Here is a 23135-nt window from a genome sequence, read left to right on the forward strand (position 1 = left end):
AAGGTGCAGTATGCTTCAGGTAGTGTATTGTCCTCCTTGGGTTCCTATAAGTCCTAGATCAATGTCTGGCAGCCGTCGCTGACCCCTGCCACTATTGAGCTGCCGCTCTGTGCTCAGTGATGCAGTGAGGCACAGTGATGCATTATATAGTCTGATGGCTGTTGGAATGAAGGACTTCCTGTGCCGTTCAGTGCTGCATTTGGGTAGTGTGAGCCTAGCACTGAACATGCTCCTCCTGTCAGCCAAGTCTGTGTATAGTGGGTGGGTGGGGTTTTCCCTGATGGCCTGGAGCTTAGCAAGGCTCCTCCTCTCCGCCACCCTCGCTAGAGAGTCCAGCTCCACCCCAACCACGCTGCTGGCCTTCCTGACCAGCTTATCCAGCCTGGTTGTGTCCACTGCTCTCAGTCCGCTGCCCCAGCAGGTCACAGCGTACAAGAAGGCGCCCGCCACCACCGACTCATAGAACATCCTCAACATCCTTGTACAGACATTGAAGGATCTCAGCCTTCTGAGGAAGTAGAGTCAGCTCTGGCCCTTCTTGTATAGTGCTTCTGCATGTTTTGACCCGTTCAGTTTGTTGTCGATGTGCACACCGAGGTATTTGTACACCTCAACCATGTCCACATCAACTCCCCTGATGGAAACAGGGGTCACAGGTGCACTCCTCCTCCTCCCCAGCTCCACAACCAGTTCCTTGGTCTTCGCCACATTTAGCTGCAGGTGGTTTTTATCGCACCATGTGATAAAGTCCACTACCAGTTCCCGGTATTCCCTCTCGTCACCGTCCTTTATACATCGCAGAGTCATCAGAAAACTTCTGAAGGTGGCAGGACTCTGACCAATAGTGGAAGTCGTTGGTGTAGACAGTGAAGAGGAAGGGAGAGAGGACTGTCCCCTGCGGGGCCCCGGTGTTGCTGACCAGTCTGTCTGACACACAGCTCCGTAGGCGCACGTACTGTGGTCTGCCCGTCAGATAGTCAACAACCCAGGACACCAGGGGGGCCTCTACTTGCATCGCCTCCAACTTCTCACCCAGTAGCCCAGGCCTTATGGTATCAAAAGCACTGGAGAAGTCAAAGAACATGACTCTCACAGTGCTCCCCGGCTTGTCTAGGTAAGTGTAGGCTCGGTTCAGCAGGTAGATGACAGCATCCTCTACCCCCAGTCGGGGCTGGTAGGCGAACTGGAGTGGGTCTAGGTGGGGTTTGGTCACCGGGCGGAGTTGCTCCAGGACTAACCTCTCCATGGTCTTCATTATATGAGAGGTTAGAGCCACCGGCCTGTAGTCCTTGGACGTGCTGGGACGCGGGCACTTGGGGACAGGGACCACACAGGAGGTTTTCCACAGTGTCGGGACTCTCTGCAGAGCAGAGGGACTTGGAGACCCATGTTACTGACCAAAGACTCTATACCAGTGATGGCTGTTGGAATGTATACAGCTAACAAACAAAAAAATACCAGTTTACAGCTGACATGTGACCATATTGAAGTCTGAAAATTCCTGACCCCTACAGAAAAGGGTGTATTTGGGTACATGAATACTGTGTATTCATGCCAGATAGATTTTGCATTGTACTGAGTACTTGAAAAAGGTTTCATCCCCCGGGGACAGAAACCAAGCTGCTCTTGGAAGCTAGACAATAATAACTGCATATTAGCTATTCGGGCTGTATGTCTTTCACAGCTGGTAGGGCTGTATGTCTTCTATCTGATCAGAGACACTCGGTGGTTAAAACATCATTCGGGAATAATACTAAAGTTCTTCTCTGTCTCCAGAACGTCTCTGAGGATGGGATCTTTATTTTTATTTTTATATTGAAACATGGATTTTCCAGTTAAATGATACAAATTCACGAATCAATAATTATTTGAGGGGGGGAAGGCAATATTTTATAAAAGCTCTGTGGATGTATTATTAAAGAAAAAAAGAATAGTCTACATACTGTACACATTTTATCTATAGCAGCTTTAAGATTCTAACCGTTTCTAATTAACAAGGTGACTTAACCTGTTCCACACGATGTGAAAATCCGCATAAAATATATACCTAGGTAAATGGAATATTGCTCCACTTCTACAAGGGCTATTTGCATATTCTTGGTATCTAGGTACATCTATGGACCTCAGGGAATGTATTCACAGTGTCAGAAATATTGTGTCTATTACTAGGCTTGCTTAAATTGTGATGAAACAAAGGAGAATATGAATTATGATTTTTCTTTGCATCTTTGACAGTGAATAACACCATGATAATAATGATCAAACGTTCAGTACCCTCTTGAGATCATGTGTACAAAAAATCGAAGGAAATTAATCAAGGGAAGATGATAAAACCAAAGGTTCTGTGAGGTTCGCCTTTCCCTGGACCTTTAATTCCCTGTCTCCTCACCTCTCCAGCCCCCACCCTCGCGTTCGTTTAGTCTCGTCTGCTCTTCAGCAGCCCACACCCTTGGACTATCTTTCATTATCTGTTTGATTGGTCCGTGCCGAACACACACTTCTAGTTCAAGTATCAATTACCTTCACGCACCTGATGTGTGTTCTAATTAGCGCCCCAGTGGGCTTTAAATACCTCGCTCTTCCCCCCCAGTTCCTGGTCGGGTCGTTCCGTATCATATCTCTATCTGCAGACTCCTACGGGAGATTCTCTATCTGTAGGCTCCTACGGGAGTTTCTGTTTCTGTATTCTGTATGCTGTTTCATCTCCGGCGTGAGACGAGGTGCAAGCCTTCGCCACCTGTCGCCGTTTGCCTGGAGTGGGACCAGTACTGCGCTCTCTAATTCTCTACGGGAGGTATTCCAGTGTTCCACTCCAGACCCCGCGCCAGATGCACTCTCCGAACCGGCGCGTTCTCCAAGCAGACGCACACCACTCCAGTCCCCGCGCCAGATGCGCTCTCCGAACCGGTGTGTTCTCCAAGCAGACGCACACCACTCCAGACCCCGCGCCAGATGCGCTCTCCGAACCGGCGCGTTCTCCAAGCAGACGCACACCACTCCAGACCCCGCGCCAGATGCGCTCTCCAAACCGGCGCGTTCTCCAAGCAGACGCGCACCACTCCAGACCCCGCGCCAGATGCGCTCTCCAAACCGGCGCGTTCTCCAAGCAGACGCGCACCACTCCAGACCCCGCGCCAGATGCGCTCTCCGAACCGGCGCGTTCTCCAAGCAGACGCACACCACTCCAGACCCCGCGCCAGATGCGCTCTCCGAACCGGCGCGTTCTCCTCCAGACGTCTAGCCTGCGCGCCCCTACTCCATCCCTGTAAGCAGCTCTGACCCTCGCCCTGTCCAAGGCCTTAACCCTGTTCTCTCTGTCCCTGTCTCCAGCCTGCCTCCGCGGGCCTCTGTCCCTTACCCCTCTCCTGTGCCCCTGTTCCTGCCCTGTCCTTTGCCCTGGCCCTGTCCTTTAGCCTTAGCCCCTTAGCCTGCTCGCCTCTTAAAGGCACAGTGCCTATTTTCCCTAGTTCTTGTTTTTCCAGTATTTTTTGTGTTCTCCCTTAAAGGGACAGTGCCGCTTTTCTGTTGTATTCAATAAATGCCCAGTTCTTGGCTTACTCTCATACCTGTCTTGTGTTGTGCGATTGGGGTCGGTTACAAACCATAACAGTACGACCCGACCAGTCGACGACCCCAGCCAGCACAGACAGTGTATGTTGAGTTTGCCTTTTTTTTTGTCCCTGTTAGCTCCCCTGTTAGCCTGTTAGTCTCCCCTGTTAGCTCCCCTGTTAGCCTGTTAGCTCCCCTGTTAGCCTTGTTAGCTTCCCTGTTAGCTTCCCTGTTGGCCTCGTTAGCTCCCCTGCAGCTTGCCAGGCCTCTACTACCAGCATGGCCCCAGTCTGCTAGCTTAGCCCCGGCTGCTAGCACAGCCTCTATGTTAATGCAGCCCTTGCAGCTAGCATAGGCCCTGTAGCTAGCCATGCCCAGGCAGCTAACCCGGTCCCTCTGCATGGCCTCCACCTTTTGTGTAGTTTTCTCCCACTGCTAGGACTGCCCCTTCAGCTAGCAAGGTCAGTTTCCCCACTGCTAGGACTGCCCCTTCAGCTAGCAAGGCCAGTTTTCTCCCACTGCTAGGACTGCCCCTTCAGCTAGCAAGGTCAGTTCCCCACTGCTAGGACTGCCCCTTCAGCTAGCAAGGTCAGTTCCCCACAGCTAGGACTGTCCTTCCAGCTAGCTTGTTCTCTCATGCTGTTCCAGCCCTGTCTGCTAGCCTAGCTCCGGCAGCTAGCGCAGCCTCTATGTTAATGTAGCATTACAGCTAGCATAGGCCCTGTAGCTATCAGTGCCCTGGCAGTTACCCCTCAGCTACCCTAGTTACCCCTCAGCTACCCTGTCCCTCTGCTAGCCCCACTTTTGGTGTAGCTTCCCCGCTAGCATGGCCCAATTTTTTGTTTGTTGCCTTGTTTATGTCCCCTGCCCCTCTGTCTGTATTTTTGGGTCGCCCGGTGGCTCCCGTGGAGGGGGGAGTACTGTGAGGTTCGCCTTTCCCTGGACCTTTAATTCCCTGTCTCCTCACCTCTCCAGCCCCCACCCTCGCGTTCGTTTAGTCTCGTCTGCTCTTCAGCAGCCCACACCCTTGGACTATCTTTCATTATCTGTTTGATTGGTCCGTGCCGAACACACACTTCTAGTTCAAGTATCAATTACCTTCACGCACCTGATGTGTGTTCTAATTAGCGCCCCAGTGGGCTTTAAATACCTCGCTCTTCCCCCCCAGTTCCTGGTCGGGTCGTTCCGTATCATATCTCTATCTGCAGACTCCTACGGGAGATTCTCTATCTGTAGGCTCCTACGGGAGTTTCTGTTTCTGTATTCTGTATGCTGTTTCATCTCCGGCGTGAGACGAGGTGCAAGCCTTCGCCACCTGTCGCCGTTTGCCTGGAGTGGGACCAGTACTGCGCTCTCTAATTCTCTACGGGAGGTATTCCAGTGTTCCACTCCAGACCCCGCGCCAGATGCGCTCTCTGAACCGGCGCGTTCTCCAAGCAGACGCACACCACTCCAGTCCCCGCGCCAGATGCGCTCTCCGAACCGGCGCGTTCTCCAAGCAGACGCACACCACTCCAGACCCCGCGCCAGATGCGCTCTCCGAACCGGCGCGTTCTCCAAGCAGACGCACACCACTCCAGACCCCGCGCCAGATGCGCTCTCCGAACCGGCGCGTTCTCCAAGCAGACGCGCACCACTCCAGACCCCGCGCCAGATGCGCTCTCCGAACCGGCGCGTTCTCCAAGCAGACGCACACCACTCCAGACCCCGCGCCAGATGCGCTCTCCGAACCGGCGCGTTCTCCTCCAGACGTCTAGCCTGCGCGCTCCTACTCCATCCCTGTAAGCAGCTCTGACCCTCGCCCTGTCCAAGGCCTTAACCCTGTTCTCTCTGTCCCTGTCTCCAGCCCGCCTCCGCGGGCCTCTGTCCTTTACCCCTCTCCTGTGCCCCTGTTCCTGCCCTGTCCTTTGCCCTGGCCCTGTCCTTTAGCCTTAGCCCCTTAGCCTGCTCGCCTCTTAAAGGCACAGTGCCTATTTTACCTAGTTCTTGTTTTTCCAGTATTTTTTGTGTTCTCCCTTAAAGGGACAGTGCCGCTTTTCTGTTGTATTCAATAAATGCCCAGTTCTTGGCTTACTCTCATACCTGTCTTGTGTTGTGCGATTGGGGTCGGTTACAAACCATAAAAGGTTCTGTAGATACAGTACTGAATTCTCCCATCCGGACCAATGCAATTTTAAATATTATTATATAATATAGAATAGATGCTTATACATTACCTTATTATAGCCAATTCGCACATTTATATATATATACATATATTATCTTTCAAATGCCCGAGTTCAATTTGGATTTAGTATCACCAGGCGTGCATAAGAACAGATAATGATTACTGTAATCTATTGTACTTTTTTATTTCCCCCACAGTGAGGTGAGGTCACTTCACCTGGTTATATACTAGAGAGGTGAGGTCACTTCACCTGGTTATATACTAGAGAGGTGAGGTCACTACACCTGGTTATATACTAGAGAGGTGAGGTCACTACACCTGGTTATATACTAGAGAGGTGAGGTCACTACACCTGGTTATATACTAGAGAGGTGTGGTCACTACACCTGGTTATATACTAGAGAGGTAAGGTCACTACACCTGGTTATATACTAGAGAGGTGAGGTCACTTCACCTGGTTATATACTAGAGAGGTGAGGTCACTACACCTGGTTATATACTAGAGAGGTGAGGTCACTACACCTGGTTATATACTAGAGAGGTGAGATCACTACACCTGCTTATATACTAGAGAGGTGAGGTCACTACACCTGGTTATATACTAGAGAGGTAAGGTCACTTCACCTGGTTATATACTTGAGAGGTGAGGTCACTTCACCTGGTTATATACTAGAGAGGTGAGGTCACTTCACCTGGTTATATACTAGAGAGGTGAGGTCACTACACCTGGTTATATACTAGAGAGGTGAGGTCACTACACCTGGTTATATACTAGAGAGGTGAGGTCACTTCACCTGGTTATATACTAGAGAGGTGAGGTCACTACACCTGGTTATATACTAGAGAGGTGAGGTCACTCACTACACCTGGTTATATACTAGAGCGGTGAGGTCACTACACCTGGTTATATACTAGAAAGGTGAGGTCACTACACCTGGTCATATACTAGAGAGGTGAGGTCACTACACCTGGTTATATACTAGAGAGGTGAGGTCACTACACCTGGTTATATACTAGAGAGGTAAGGTCACTACACCTGGTTATATACTAGAGAGGTGAGGTCACTTCACCTGGTTATATACTAGAGAGGTAAGGTCACTTCACCTGGGTATATACTAGAGAGGTAAGGTCACTTCACCTGGTTATATACTAGAGAGGTAAGGTCACTTCACCTGGTTATATACTAGAGAGGTAAGGTCACTTCACCTGGTTATATACTTGAGAGGTGAGGTCACTTCACCTGGTTATATACTAGAGAGGTGAGGTTACTTCACCTGGTTATATACTAGAGAGGTGAGGTCACTACACCTGGTTATATACTAGAGAGGTGAGGTCACTACACCTGGTTATATACTAGAGAGGTGAGGTCACTACACCTGGTTATATACTAGAGGGGTGAGGTCACTACACCTGGTTATATACTAGAGAGGTGAGGTCACTACACCTGGTTATATACTAGAGAGGTGAGGTCACTTCACCTGGTTATATACTAGAGAGGTGAGGTCGCTTCAACTGGTTATATACTAGAGAGGTGAGGTCACTTTACCTGGTTATATACTAGAGAGGTGAGGTCACTACACCTGGTTATATACTAGAGAGGTGAGGTCACTACACCTGGTTATATACTAGAGAGGTGAGATCACTACACCTGGTTATGTACTAGAGAGGTGAGATCACTACACCTGGTTATATACTAGAGAGGTGAGGTCACTACACCTGGTTATATACTAGAGAGGTGGGCGTGGTCACTTCACCTGGTTATATACTAGAGAGGTGAGGTCACTACACCTGGTTATATACTAGAGAGGTGAGGTCACTACACCTGGTTATATACTAGAGGGGTGAGGTCACTTCACCTGGTTATATACTAGAGAGGTGAGGTCACTTCACCTGGTTATATACTAGAGAGGTGAGGTCACTTCACCTGGTTATATACTAGAGATGTGAGGTCACTTCACCTGGTTATATACTAGAGAGGTGAGGTCACTTCACCTGGTTATATACTAGAGAGGTGAGGTCACTTCACCTGGTTATATACTAGAGAGGTGAGGTCACTACACCTGGTTATATACTAGAGAGGTGAGATCACTACACCTGGTTATATACTAGAGAGGTGGGCGTGGTCACTTCACCTGGTTATATACTAGAGAGGTGTGGTCACTACACCTGCACAGTAGATTTTCCAGAGTACATTTGACTCAAATTGAGTACATTTGACTCAAACTGAGTACATTTTACTCAAATTGAGTTTGAGTAAAATGTACTCAGTTTGAGTAAAATTTACCTTGCGACATTTACTGTGTGGTTATATACTAGAGAGGTGGGCGTGACCACTTCACCTGGTTATATACTAGAAAGGTGGGCGTGGCTAGGTGAATGGTAGGTGCATGAAAAGTTCTTTCAACGAACGCCCACAGGCGCGAGCATAGTCCAATAGGCGAAGCAAGACGCTTTGCCAGTAATGACATAACTAGGATTATAACCATTGATATACAGGTGATAAACATCAGTGTTTCTACACTCCTCATCGACCGACACCCGCCTGCTCCAGATAAAACCCACAGCTCGTACTGAAGGAGTAGGACTAGCTTTAGACAAACACAGGAAGGACTAGTGTAGAGGAGCCAAAGCTATATATTTAGGTTATGGTATATTATATATGAATGTTCATGTTTATTTTTATATCCTTACATTGAAACGGCATTAGGAATGTTGATTGGATTTAGATAAAGTCATTGAACCGTCTTATTTGTCATAATAGAACATTCTAGAACATTTGTGATGTCACAGTAGGATGTCATAATAGAACATTCTAGAACATTGGTGAAGTTTCATAGCCGAATGTTCTAGAACATTGGTGATGTCATCATATGATGTCATGACTGAACATTCTAGAATGTTTGTGTATCTATATATTCAGCAATTCCAGCTGCCAGGTCAGTGTGCATCTTGAAACAGTGCTGAGCAGTACCGAACCGATAGACTAAACAGCATATATTTTCGGCTTTCCAGTGTGGAGGAATCTTCATGTGTCGAGTCGGCGGTGATTTGGAGACTGGGAAAAATAGTTTTCTTACCTTGTAGTAGTAACGTGAATATTTAGGAAAAAAGCTTTGGGACCGCTTCTGTAAAGAAAGACTTCGCTGTGGAAGAGAAATAAACCATTTTGATATCTTTGTTTTACACTGGAGCGGCTGTGGACATTATTTGTCTTTATCAACGCACATACTACTCACGAGTAAGCAACTTTAACCAGTAGAATGGAACGTCGGCCCTCATAACTAGTGATCAAACAGTGACTTCAACCAGCTGCTGACTGAATCTAAGTAAGTTTATAACAAAAGTTAAAGTAAACTTCAGGGAGCTTTCCAGAGGAGGGAGTGTTACTGAGAGACAAAATGGCTTCGTCTCATTGTGAAGAGGATCTGTCTTGTCCCGTGTGCCGTGACATCTACACAGATCCTGTCCTCTTATTGTGTAGCCACAGCTTCTGTAAAGCCTGTCTGCAACAATACTGGAGAGACAGAGAAGACAAGAACTGTCCACTTTGTAGGGAAGTCTCTTCAATTTTAAATCCTCCTCGTAACTTGGCTTTGAAGAACCTGTGTGAGGCCTTCAGGGAGAGAAGCCAGGGAGCTCCAGCAGGTTCTGAGGTGCTCTGCAGTCTGCACAGAGAAGAACTCAAGCTCTTCGGTCTGGATGACCACCAGCCCATTTTGGATTTTGTGTATTTTTGTGTTGTTTTTTTTGTTTTGTTTCTTGTAATTTTAGCCATCTTAATGGTTAGTTTTATTGTGTATTTATGTTGAGTACTGGCTTTTAATAATTCTGTTTTGCAATAATTGTTTTGTATGTTTTTTTGTGTGGACCCCAGGAAGATTAGCTGGTTGCCATGGCACCAGCTAATGGGGATCCGTAATAAAATCAAAATCAAACCATCTGTGTGGTATGTCAGTCGTCCAGAAAACACAAGAGCCACAACTGCTGCCCCATAGAGGAAGCTTCGGAGGATCACAAGGTATGGCAAAATCATTATTATATTAATTTATTCAATCTTTAATTATACTCAATAAATACACAGAGTAAACATTGTTGTCACGTTGTTAATGAATACAGAAACATTAGACAATCAGAACAATTAGATGGGATTAGATTCAGACACTGATGTTGGAGTTGATTTATATTTGTCCACAACGTAGGAGGTGTGGGAGTCAATGTCAGTGTGAGAGTCAATGTCAGTGTGGGAGTCAATGTCAGCGTGGGAGTCAGTGTCAGTGTGGGAGTCAGTGTCAGTGTGGGAGTCCAGGGTGGCCTGGGTGGCAAACGTACTCCAATCCGTGTGTTGAAACCGGTGCTGCAGCACAGAGTCCTCAGACTTGCATCTTTTAAGTGAAATACATCATGAATGAATGAATGAATGAATGAATGAATGAATGAATGAATGAATGAATGAATGAATTCCATTGCAGAAGCAGCTCCAGGCTCCACTGAAGACCTTACGTGACAAGCTACAGGCCTTTAAAGAAATCAAACAAACATGCGTCCGCACAGCAGAACACGTAAATGTACAAATATTCTGTATTAATGATAAATGATTTACTGTAAGGTTGCAGCTGCACTCAACCTGCACACAGTAAAAATAAGTGCCCTATTGTACATTTGTAGTCCATTGTGGGAGAGACATGATTTTTAACCCCCTGTAAAGTGTCACAGCCAACTAAGTGACACTGGGTATGACATCCTGATCTTATATATGATTATGGGGAATGTCTGTAGATTCTTCCTGGACAATGGAATAGAAACACGTTATGTGTAAACACATTTTAAGTGCCACCAGTCAACGAGTGACACTTTGTATAATGACATCCTGTTCTCTCTGTCCCTTGTATGATTTAATAGGTTTATTGTATATATCTGTTTTAAATCTAGGCATATGTTACTATAGGTGTCTAGATGTGATATGTATTCATATATATATATATATATACATATATATGTGTATACGTATATATATGCATATACGCTTTGAACAAGTATCTAGGCCTGGGCTGGTAATGCCCAGTCAGAAAGGAGTGGAGAAGAGAGGGGCCACTATAGCCGTATAAACTATTTTTCACATGTAATAATTATGGAAACATATATACTGTTGGTATAAAGGTATATATATATAATGCTATATTAATTATATGTTTCATAATTATCTGCTTAAAAAGAATGATATGCTTGGCGATGATACCTACAGAAGGTATCATAACCCTTGACTGTTATGCCTGTTTCTCTTACTGTTAGAGTGAGTCAGAACGAGAGTGGCCCCATGCAGTAAGGGAGTGAACGGCTGGAATGTAAAGGCCATGAAGAGGGAGCTCCAGTCAGAGGGGCAGTGTATTCTTATGAACTATGCATCTGTCTCTCTCCCTCCTCTCCGGCCGGCAGACGCATTAAACTGGTTAACCCTTTGTGGGGTCTGAGTGAGATGGGGAGTGAAGGGACTTTCCACAGCAGAGAACAAAGGAAGTCTGTTCCAGCGAAAACGTTACAATTACTTTCGAGTTACGGCCTAGTGGAGTAAAATGGGAGGAGAGCCAGTCCCCACGAGCCGTGCATTGACTGGCTGGTGAAATGACATCACGGTGACAGCGCTGTATTTGGACCAATAAGCAGAAGAGACCCTGGGGCCCTTTATAAGGGCCAACTGGCGAGAGCACAGGAGAATTTTTACACTGAGCTGGAGAGATAGGAAGAGGCACAAGCCGTGCCAGATCGGACTTTTTTGAGAGATGAGAAGAATGCTGCCAGACACGGGGCACAAGCCGTGCAGAGATGAGATGTTTTGTTCTGTGCATATTTTAACTGAAATGGACACTTTTCCACTTCAGTCTCTTCTTGTAACTAGCTTTTTCTAATTAAAATTACCTCTTTATAAATATCCTTTGTATCTTTTCTTCACTCTCAGACGGCCGGGTAAGCATTGAAATGTGTTCTGCATTTGTAACTTCACCCTGTTGCATTTTTGATTAATGATAATATGTGTAAGTGGCTTTATCCCTAGCTATAATGGGGATATAACTATAACTATAGGCTTTATCCCTACGGAGTAAAAGGAGACTTATGATTATGCATTAAGGACTAAAGGTGGATTCTGATAAACCTGGTTTTATCAAGTAATGCCATATAGTGATAATATGTGTAAGTGGCTTTATCCCTAGCTATAATGGGGATATAACTATAACTATAGGCTTTATCCCTACGGAGTAAAAGGAGACTTATGATTATGCATTAAGGACTAAAGGTGGATTCTGTATAATGGGATTATCAAGTAAAGCCATATAGTGATAATACGTGTAACGGATTAGGGAAATGGACCTCATCTAATTAAAGAGGGTCCGTCCCAGTGCAAATAAAATAAAAGATTCCGCAACTTCAATCACTCGACCTAAGGTCGATGACTGACGGGGGTCGGAACGGTGCATTCGCTGTCTCTTGTCGGTCAGTGGTAACAACAACATTTTGTAGACTCGGTTGGTTCTGCTTGTCAACCACTTCACAGGACGCTGTTTGAGGTGTAGATAGGCAGACCAATGAGTTATGAAGTTATCGATCTGACCTAAGAGCGAGCGTGGGCATTCAACATGGCGTCCCTGGCGATGTGCATTTATACTAACCAAAATAGGTGCTAAATGGCCGAAGAAGACAGGACTACTGTCAAAAGCCTCTGGAGTAAAATTAAATCACAGATTTGGCTAAAATTAAAGTAGAAAGCTCTACTGGCGACTCGAGTGGAAGGCTCTACTCGGGGATATCACAAATGAATAGAAAGCTCTATCTTGGTGATTAAAGCAACGTTTACTCACAACTAAAGGGTAACATAATGTTTATAGAGCTCTGGGGGGAGTTACAGGTGCAGCATAATTTCGTGCTTTGCCCACAGGAAGCGAACTGGCCCTACCCAAGGCGAGGGCTCCCTAGCCCAAAGACACTGTTTGTAAGGAGGGGAGACTGGATGTGAAGCGAAGCCAAAACGGCCGTTCACAGAAAGGCGAGGGCTCCCTAGCCCAAAGACACTGTTTCTAAGGAGGGGAGACTGGATGTGAAGCGAAGCCAAAACGGCCGTTCACAGAAAGGCGAGGGCTCCCTAGCCCAAAGACACTGTTTGTAAGGAGGGGAGACTGGATGTGAAGCGAAGCCAAAACGGCCGTTCACAGAAAGGCGAGGGCTCCCTAGCCCAAAGACACTGTTTGTAAGGAGGGGAGACTGGATGTGAAGCGAAGCCAAAACGGCCGTTCACAGAAAGGCGAGGGCTCCCTAGCCCAAAGACACTGTTTGTAAGGAGGGGAGACTGGATGTGAAGCGAAGCCAAAACGGCCGTTCACAGAAAGGCGAGGGCTCCCTAGCCCAAAGACACTGTTTGTAAGGAGGGGAGACTGGATGTGAAGCGAAGCCAAAACGGCCGTTCACAGAAAGGCGAGGGCTCCCTAGCCCAAAGACACTGTTTGTAAGGAGGGGAGACTGGATGTGAAGCGAAGCCAAAACGGCCGTTCACAGAAAGGCGAGGGCTCCCTAGCCCAAAGACACTGTTTGTAAGGAGGGGAGACTGGATGTGAAGCGAAGCCAAAACGGCCGTTCACAGAAAGGCGAGGGCTCCCTAGCCCAAAGACACTGTTTGTAAGGAGGGGAGACTGGATGTGAAGCGAAGCCAAAACGGCCGTTCACAGAAAGGCGAGGGCTCCCTAGCCCAAAGACACTGTTTGTGAGGAGGGGAGACTACGTGACACGCAGCCAAGACGACCGTTCACTGAATGTTCCCTGGATGGCTACCTAGCCCGAGGCTACGTGACGCTAGCTAAAACGGTGTGTTCACTGGAACATGGGCTGACAAGCCAGGAGTGAACTGAATGCTAACTGGATGACAACCTCCAGCTCCAGGAGACGCTGAGGCAGCGGGAGCGGGAGCTCACGGCCCTGAAGGGGGCGCTGAAGGACGAGGTGGCCACGCACGACCGGGAGATCCGAGACCCTCAGGGAGCAGTACAGCACCGACATGGAGAGGCTGAGGAGCAGCATGGAGCAGGTGTCCCAGTCTCAGGCAGGTATCGAGGCAGAGCGGCAGCGTGTGAACACCTCGGTGCGCTCCCTGCAGCAGCAGCTAGAGGACTGCAGGGACGAGAGTGCCCACTGGATGGAGCAGTTCCACACCACCAGAGACGAACTGCGAAGCACCAAACATGAGCTGCTGCAGTCTCGTCTGGAGAAGGAGGAGTTTGAGGAGGAGCTGAAGGAGCTGCAGGAGCGAGATCACTCCCTGCAGTGCATAAGCCCAGGACCACGTGGTCACGAGGAAGTGAGGCAAGCGAGAGCAACCTATATATCTCCCCGTGGTGAACACTCAGGGGTGAGAGTGACATCTACAAGGTCTCACAGACAATCACCAAACATAACAGTCACTAACCACCCAGTCTGGACCGATAACTCTGATACACCATGGTCAATCCTCACCTTCACTGGACCGTCATTGACGAACTATGGTAGATGGGAAACAAGCATGGTAACGGCAGGAGGCTCTTACTACCGAAACCTGAGGAAACAGGTAATGGAAAAAAGGACCAAAAAGCCCCTGAAACCAGGCAAGGCAGTAATCACAGAGTGTGATTATGAGGTGTTTCACGCGGAGAAAATTGTCCATGTGACACTAAGTCAAGACCAATACAAGGAGATAGAGTCCTCACACATAAACTGGGACAGACTGGTGTCCCGTATAAAGGAACTACTGCAGAAAAGGGAAATCTATGCTGGCCACGGTACTAAGGACATGCCCTACCGACTAGCCATAAACCTGATGTGGGGCAGGTCTCGAGGATATGGCCAAAGAGGCATATGGTTGGGGAAAGCCGTAATCAGCGCGATCTCAAGCCTAAGGAGTGCAGGGCACACGGAGATCCGTCTCATGATGGAACCTAGGGACCATGAGTCAATAACCCTGGCCGTGGATAGAGCCGGGGAGGGTGAGGAAGACAAGGACGATGAGCCTGCATTGGTACCTCTCACTCCCCCTCCGAACCCTAAGGGATCGGGACCCGTACCCAGGAAAGAAAGGTCCAACTCCCAGAACTCCTCCCGAGCAGCGGAGAGAGGGAGATCATCCACACCCAGGAGACCGACAGTACCGTTCGAACCTGAAAAGGCGGAACCTGCGCGATCTCAGGCCAGGAGTATCCATAGACTTCTAGGCCGTCCCCCGGACTCAGGGGACGACCCAGCAAGTAGCGAACAGGAGTATACTGATCTAAATCAGGACTCAGGAATGGAGGGAGACCGGGATAGGTCAAGCTCCAGAGCATCCTCCAAGTCTTCATCTCGATCAAGATCTAGGGAGAGAGTTCGGTACCCGAGGGGCGAACCTCCTAGACCTCGAAACAAGAGAGCGAAAACCGGTCAAACTGAGACCTATAGGCAAGGGGCCTACTCTGAAAGGCACCACCTTTCAGTCACCCTCGGGCTTGACCTGGAGCTCAGGATTGGAGGACGTCTCCGAAGAGAGTGAAGGAGACTTGGAAGGAAAGAAAACAGGGGATATTATGCCAGCATATCCCGTGAGATGGGGAACGGCTCAGGCCTTAGCCCGGTCACCCGTGGCAGAAAAAGTGTTGTCTCACCCTGGGGTAACAGAACCATACAAGCATGCACACTTACATGCAGGCTATGACATACTACGTGAACAGGTGTACAAGCTAGACAGGGCCATGGCTGAAATAGCCAGGAGAGAAAGAAACTGGTTGAACGAGGCCCCGTGCATAAGCCCAATCCGAGCCCTGAGACACAGCACAGAGGAACACCGACCGGAAGTGAGCCCTCACTCCATACTAGCCCAATCTCCCGGAGACATTTACCGACCGAGAGGAAAGAGTTCACATACAGGCAGGAGTCTGCGTGACAGCACCCAATATGGAGAAAGCAACAAAGCACAAGAATTGTTAAGCAAAACCCAAGTGCTCAAAAAACTGGCCCCAGAAATGCTTCGAGGGGAGACCCAGGCTGCTTATATCCATAAGTGTGCTCAGATTTTCCATGGGTCACCTCTCTATGATGACCCGGAGGCCGCTCGCATTTTGAGACACCTCAAAGGACTGGAGGTCCCCGAAGGGGCTTCAATGGCCCAAATGATGGAAATGGAAGTAAGAATCCCCGGTCAAGATCCAGGGGAAAATATGGTGGAGAAACTAATCCCACAGGTGCGAGACGGGAGCTTGTCTCTCACTGTTGCAGCAGAATCAGTCATACGTGGAACGCCTAGGCAAAGATCAGGCTTACTGCTTGAAAAGCTATTCATCGGTGTACCAGGTGGTAACCGTCTTGCAGCCAAATGCGCAGCATGGTCCCGAGACCAGTTACGGACGGAATGCATGCTGTATGACCAAGTCAAAATGCTTTCTCAACACAAATACTGTAAAGATGTCCGTCTTTTCTCTAAACCAGAGTAGAGAGGACGAAAGAATTTGTAATCTATTTCATGCAAAGGGGATTTCCTGACAGCTACCATCTGGTAGGTTAGCACCTGTACCAACCATATCAGCTGCGTGAGATGTACACTCACCAGCGCCTATGGATAAAAATTGAGACTCTGCAAACTCTCATCAAGCTTAGCACCTTGACGCGGGGGGACAGAGCGAGCATCAGGGTCTCTATATCCGACGGGCCTATCAGATTTGTGGGGACTCGGAAGCTTCAGCATACAGGACGCTGTGGTGCTTGGGCGGCCGAGTCACTGGTTTATAGGTCTGTCAAAACGGATTGGAGGTTCTGGGGCTTAGAACATTCGTGAGTTGGGCTTTATGCTAATTGAATAGGTATCAAAAGCCGAACTGAAATAACTGCGGTCAGGGGCCTCTGGAGTAAAATTTATTACAGATTTGAGTTAAAACCTTACTCAAGTGTGATCTTATCAGCAAGCAATCCTCTCCAACCAAGACTCCTCCTAAGTGCTCGAGATCTGGAACAATGAGTGACGTAGAGGTCTGCAAAGCGCAGCAGACAGCCTAAGAGGTAAAAAATCTATCAGGAACAAGAGAGGGTTCATAAGAAACCACTTGAAGTGGCGTTTACTCGCGACTAATAGGGCTAGGGAGCCCTAAAGTCACTTGAACTTGAAGTAACTAAATGCTTACTTAAAGTCAGAACTTAAGTAGAAAAAACTCTACTTTGTGAATAGCAGGCTGAAATAGCCATTGCGAATAGCAGGCTGAAATAGCCATTGCGAATAGCAGGCTGAAATAGCCATTGCGAATAGCAGGCTGAAATAGCCATTGCGAATAGCAGGCTGAAATAGCCATTGCGAATAGCAGGCTGAAATAGCCATTGCGAATAGCAGGCTGAAATAGCCATTGCGAGCAGGCTGAAATAGCCATTGCGAATAGGAGCGAATAGCAGGCTAACTAGCCATTGCTAACAGGACGAGGCTACTCACATGATCAGACAGGTATATGATAACCTTGGACATGCCGGAAGTAGGAGGATGTTGGTATACCTGAGAACTAACAACATTCTCATACATAAAGCCAAACAAAGAGCGATAACAGTCCGAGAGGCCTGTGAACAATGTGCGCTGGTAAAGGTGCGCTGGTAAAGGGACAAAACCTGAACCAGTGCCGCATTCTTAGACAAGGGGGGGGGGGTCCCCCGGAGCCAGCGAACGACGCAGCGGATGGCAAGAAGGAATATACTGACTCAGGTCAGAAATCGGAACTGAAGGAAGACCGGGATAGGTCAAGCTCCAGAGCATCCTCAAGGTCCTCATCTAGACCTCCCAGACCTCCCAGACCTCCCAGACCTCCCAGACCTCCCAGACCTCCCAGACCTCCCAGACCTCCTAGACCTCCCAGACCGGACAGAGAGACATCGGCCTGGACCCAGGTTACAGGGCGACGAGAGCCCTGAATGGACCTGAAAGAGAGAAAAGAAATGAGTCCTCTGTGGACTGTATCTGTGATGTCCTGCGAGGCCTACGGACAGGGTCACAAGACCAGGCCAACCACACGTCAATAGAGGACTGCTGCTACAATTCTCGGGGACCCGTAGGGGTCGCCCGAGAAGTGACAAATCAACCTACCTCAAACTATGGGAGAGATCCAAGAGGTCAGAGGGGGTGACCCCAAGATGACCAAGATGACCAAGATGACCAAGATGACCAAGACGACAACAGCCTGGGTGCATCGGCCGGGAACAACAGATGCAAGTCTTCCCGCCGGATACCAAGCAACAACGTGACCCCTATCCTGTCCAGCCGTCCAGCCAGGGAACAACAGATGCAAGTCTTCCCGCCGGCTACCAGGGTAACAAGGTACCAAGATGGCAGAGGGGGTGTGGAGAGTCACAGCCACGTGACCCCACCATCGCCATCTCGTCCCCCAGTACAGACGCTATTAAGACAATGGAAAATGACCGACCAGGATGACAGAGGGGGTGTAAAGTGTCACAGCCAACTAAGTGACACTGGGTATGACATCCTGATCTTATATATGATTATGGGGAATGTCTGTAGATTCTTCCTGGACAATGGAATAGAAACACGTTATGTGTAAACACATTTTAAGTGCCACCAGTCAACGAGTGACACTTTGTATAATGACATCCTGTTCTCTCTGTCCCTTGTATGATTTAATAGGTTTATTGTATATATCTGTTTTAAATCTAGGCATATGTTACTGTAGGTGTCTAGATGTGATATGTATTCATATATATATATATATATATACATATATATGTGTATACGTATATATATGCATATACGCTTTGAACAAGTATCTAGGCCTGGGCTGGTAATGCCCAGTCAGAAAGGAGTGGAGAAGAGAGGGGCCACTATAGCCGTATAAACTATTTTTCACATGTAATAATTATGGAAACATATATACTGTTGGTATAAAGGTATATATATATAATGCTATATTAATTATATGTTTCATAATTATCTGCTTAAAAAGAATGATATGCTTGGCGATGATACCTACAGAAGGTATCATAACCCTTGACTGTTATGCCTGTTTCTCTTACTGTTAGAGTGAGTCAGAACGAGAGTGGCCCCATGCAGTAAGGGAGTGAACGGCTGGAATGTAAAGGCCATGAAGAGGGAGCTCCAGTCAGAGGGGCAGTGTATTCTTATGAACTATGCATCTGTCTCTCTCCCTCCTCTCCGGCCGGCAGACGCATTAAACTGGTTAACCCTTTGTGGGGTCTGAGTGAGATGGGGAGTGAAGGGACTTTCCACAGCAGAGAACAAAGGAAGTCTGTTCCAGCGAAAACGTTACAATTACTTTCGAGTTACGGCCTAGTGGAGTAAAATGGGAGGAGAGCCAGTCCCCACGAGCCGTGCATTGACTGGCTGGTGAATTGACATCTAGGTGACAGCGCTGTATTTGGACCAATAAGCAGAAGAGACCCTGGGGCCCTTTATAAGGGCCAACTGGCGAGAGCACAGGAGAATTTTTACACTGAGCTGGAGAGATAGGAAGAGGCACAAGCCGTGCCAGATCGGACTTTTTTGAGAGATGAGAAGAATGCTGCCAGACACGGGGCACAAGCCGTGCAGAGATGAGATGTTTTGTTCTGTGCATATTTTAACTGAAATGGACACTTTTCCTCTTCAGTCTCTTCTTGTAACTAGCTTTTTCTAATTAAAATTACCTCTTTATAAATATCCTTTGTATCTTTTCTTCACTCTCAGACGGCCGGGTAAGCATTGAAATGTGTTCTGCATTTGTAACTTCACCCTGTTGCATTTTTGATTAATGATAATATGTGTAAGTGGCTTTATCCCTAGCTATAATGGGGATATAACTATAACTATAGGCTTTATCCCTACGGAGTAAAAGGAGACTTATGATTATGCATTAAGGACTAAAGGTGAATTCTGATAAACCTGGTTTTATCAAGTAATGCCATATAGTGATAATATGTGTAAGTGGCTTTATCCCTAGCTATAATGGGGATATAACTATAACTATAGGCTTTATCCCTACGGAGTAAAAGGAGACTTATGATTATGCATTAAGGACTAAAGGTGGATTCTGTATAATGGGATTATCAAGTAAAGCCATATAGTGATAATACGTGTAACGGATTAGGGAAATGGACCTCATCTAATTAAAGAGGGTCCGTCCCAGTGCAAATAAAATAAAAGATTCCGCAACTTCAATCACTCGACCTAAGGTCGATGACTGACGGGGGTCGGAACGGTGCATTCGCTGTCTCTTGTCGGTCAGTGGTAACAACAACATTTTGTAGACTCGGTTGGTTCTGCTTGTCAACCACTTCACAGGACGCTGTTTGAGGTGTAGATAGGCAGACCAATGAGTTATGAAGTTATCGATCTGACCTAAGAGCGAGCGTGGGCATTCAACACCCCCCTACTGTATATTTCAGTTAGTTAGATAGTAAATTATAACACTACCTTATGCATACTGCACCTTATGTGACACTGTGAATACTGTATAGTTAGTTAGATAGTAAATTATATTGACTTATTTCCTTAAACTTATTTGTTTACACTGCTTCTGTTGTTTTTACTACCTGTACCCCCCCCCCCCCCCCCCCCACGGGCGTAATTGTGGGGGGGGGGACACAGGGGACATGTCCCCTGCATGTTTTCAGAAGGCAGTTATGGTCCCCTGCACTTTTTTACCGTCCAAAACAATGTTACACGATAATAAACGGAGACGCGACGTGGCACTTGGACCACACGGAAAACGGCTGCTTGTTCCATCTCTGAGCTCACTAAATTATGCCCTTGCCCCCCCCCCCCCATGCTGCTATGATGCCTGAATTTCCCCAAGGGGATCAATAAAGGAATATCTTATCTTATCTTATAATCTCCAGTTCCAGGCCCTGCACACAGAGAAGCAGATTAAGAAGGAGTTTAAGAAGCTTCACCAGTTTCTCCACGAGGAACAGGAGGCCAGGGTAGCTGCACTGAAGGAGGAAGAGGAGCAGAAGAGCCAGACGATGATGGAGAAGATTGAGGGGCTGGACAGAGAGATGTCAACCCTTTCAGACACAATCAGAGCCATAGAGCAGGAGCTGAACGCTGAACACATCTCCTTCCTGCAGGTCAGGACTGGTCTCTCTTCAGTTCATAGGGAATGATGCTGAGGATGTTTAGTACACTGTAAAAACTGGGATTGGGGTTCATTCATATTTATTAAATAAGTATTAGTAACCTATACATAATAAAAAAGACTATGTGCCGTTTGAAATAGAATTGAGCTGAACTCAATTAATTTGAACCATTTATGAATTGCATTTTACACAGTTTTAGTTGAATACAATTAGCTGATAGTTTAAAAGTGACCAGATGACGCTCAGTTTTTACAGTGTAGTGTTTAACTTGATCTGTCTTTACCACCATAGAACTACAAGACCACACTGAAAAGGTAAGTGGTTTATCTCTCTTTTTGTCGCTTTCTTTCTCTCTCATCTCTATTTCTTTCTATCTCTCTTTTTCTCAATTTCTCTTTCTTTCTATCTTTCTCTCCTTTCTCTCTCTCTCTCCTTTCTCTCTGACTCTCTTTCCATGACTGCCCCCATGTTAACCCTTTCACCGCTGCACTACCAAAACGGTTAACCCTTTCACTGCGACAATACACAGAAGGTTAACCCTTTCACTGCCAGTGCCACACAACAGCCGGTTAACCCTTTCACTGCCACACAACAGAAGGTTAACCCGGCGACCGTCGGTTGTGTGATAGTAAAGGGTTAACCTTCTGTCATGTGGCAGTGAAAGGGTTAACAGGCGTCGCTGTTCACCACGGGTGCATGACTCACGGGCGGGAAGCGAAGTTCTTTTTCCGCTCCGGTTGGATTTCACAGAAATACACTCAATATCTGCATTATTACCACACATATAGATGTTGTTCAACCAGCTAATGTGTCTGTATCTCTCCCAATACAAATAAACCATATTACTATACTTTATCAGGAGTACATCACACTGATCATCATTCTAAAATGCATTCTAACATTCTAATTAATCAACTTCAACTTCAACTTACTTTATTTTCCTTTCAGAACTTCATTTATGCCGTGGTTGAAAGACAAACATACAATCACAATACATAGACACTCACCACTATAATTTTTTTTAAAACTACAGTAAAAAGACCACTATATAAAAAAACACCAACTACATTAAAACTACAATACTTAATTAAAGCATGATATATTAAAATCCATGTGGAGCAGTTCTATATGTATATAAATAATAAATAATAGTAGGTATTTACAGCTGTTCCAATGTAAATCCGTGCGCTTCTGCTCTGAAGTGGACGGCCATGCGAGCTGTTCTCCGACGAAACCCACGCGTGCCTCTCTCTCTCTCTCTCTGTGAGGTTTTGTCCGCTCCCCACCCACTCGCTCTGTTCCTTTAAGGTATTTTGTTAATTAATTGCATTCCGCGCCTCACGCTTCTTTCCTGTAAGATGCCGTGTTGATTGGTGCTCTCCCCACCACACGCTTCTGGAGCAATGATCAATTTCATCCCGCAGCTGTCACAGCTTGTCATTTAGCGCCCCGTGGCTTTAAATACCCTGATCTCCCTAATATCGATGTTGGATCGTTTTGAATATTCCCTGCATCTGCCTTTCTTTCCCGTCGCTGTCTGTTGCTCCCCAGGACTCTCGTGAAGTATCCCTGTTGGAGAACCTGATTCCCCGTACGAAGCTACGCCTCGTTTATCTGCCCGCTTTACGCGTTGCGCTCTGGTGAGTTTTTTGGATCAATCGTTTTTGTGTGTTTGTGAAACACCGAAGAGATCCCGTTTTTGTTATACTGTTCTCACCTATTTTTTGTTGTTGGATTTACACGTTGGATTACCGTATTGTTTTTTCTCTGGACACTGCTAACTGTGTGTATCACTCCGAAGATCAAGTCACTTGGATATATTGTTTGGATCAGTCACCTCTCTGTTTCTATTGTGCGCTGAGCTAACTGGGATTTCTCTCTCTCTCTCCGCTTCCACCCTGAGTGTATGCTGGGGGGATCTGCAGAGCGGCTCAGACGTCACAGGCAAATTCCTCACCATCACCTTCTGGGAGAATCTGCAGAGCCGCAAACATTCTTCACATGCCAGATTCCCTGTTTGTTCTGTTCTCCACCTAATTCAATCTTGTGACTCTGTGAATAAACACGCCCTTGTTTTTGGCTAACTCTGAAACAACTCTCTCTGTGCCGTTGCGCTTGGGGTCGGTTACAAACCCTAACATTACGATCCAACCATGACGACCCCAGCCGACACAGAGAGAGTCAGAACAGCATTGGCAGTCCAGATAGAGTTAACCAAGGAACACAGCCAACAGCTAGACAGGGCTGCGGCTGCTGTACAGGAACTCCGAGAGCAGGTCCTGCCTATTCAGGGGTCCCTGGGCGCTCTGGCTAGCCA

General features: G+C 47.1%; 1 protein-coding gene across 1 annotated transcript in view; it reads left to right on the plus strand.

The window, feature by feature from the left end:
- Positions 1-23135, plus strand: part of LOC311227634 (uncharacterized protein) — a gene marked incomplete at both ends in the record, with an annotated part of 53569 nt that overhangs the window by 23257 nt on the left and 7177 nt on the right. The window contains 5 exons of the mRNA XM_084313356.1: positions 13634-13741; positions 13854-13996; positions 18766-18793; positions 20579-20809; positions 21110-21132. Of these exons, the coding sequence (XP_084169482.1) occupies positions 13634-13741; positions 13854-13996; positions 18766-18793; positions 20579-20809; positions 21110-21132 (533 nt within the window). The remainder of the gene's footprint in view (positions 1-13633; positions 13742-13853; positions 13997-18765; positions 18794-20578; positions 20810-21109; positions 21133-23135) is intronic.

This window comes from Notolepis coatsorum (genome assembly GCF_963971535.1).
Source record: "Notolepis coatsorum genome assembly, chromosome: 4".
Classification (NCBI taxonomy): domain Eukaryota; kingdom Metazoa; phylum Chordata; class Actinopteri; order Aulopiformes; family Paralepididae; genus Notolepis; species Notolepis coatsorum.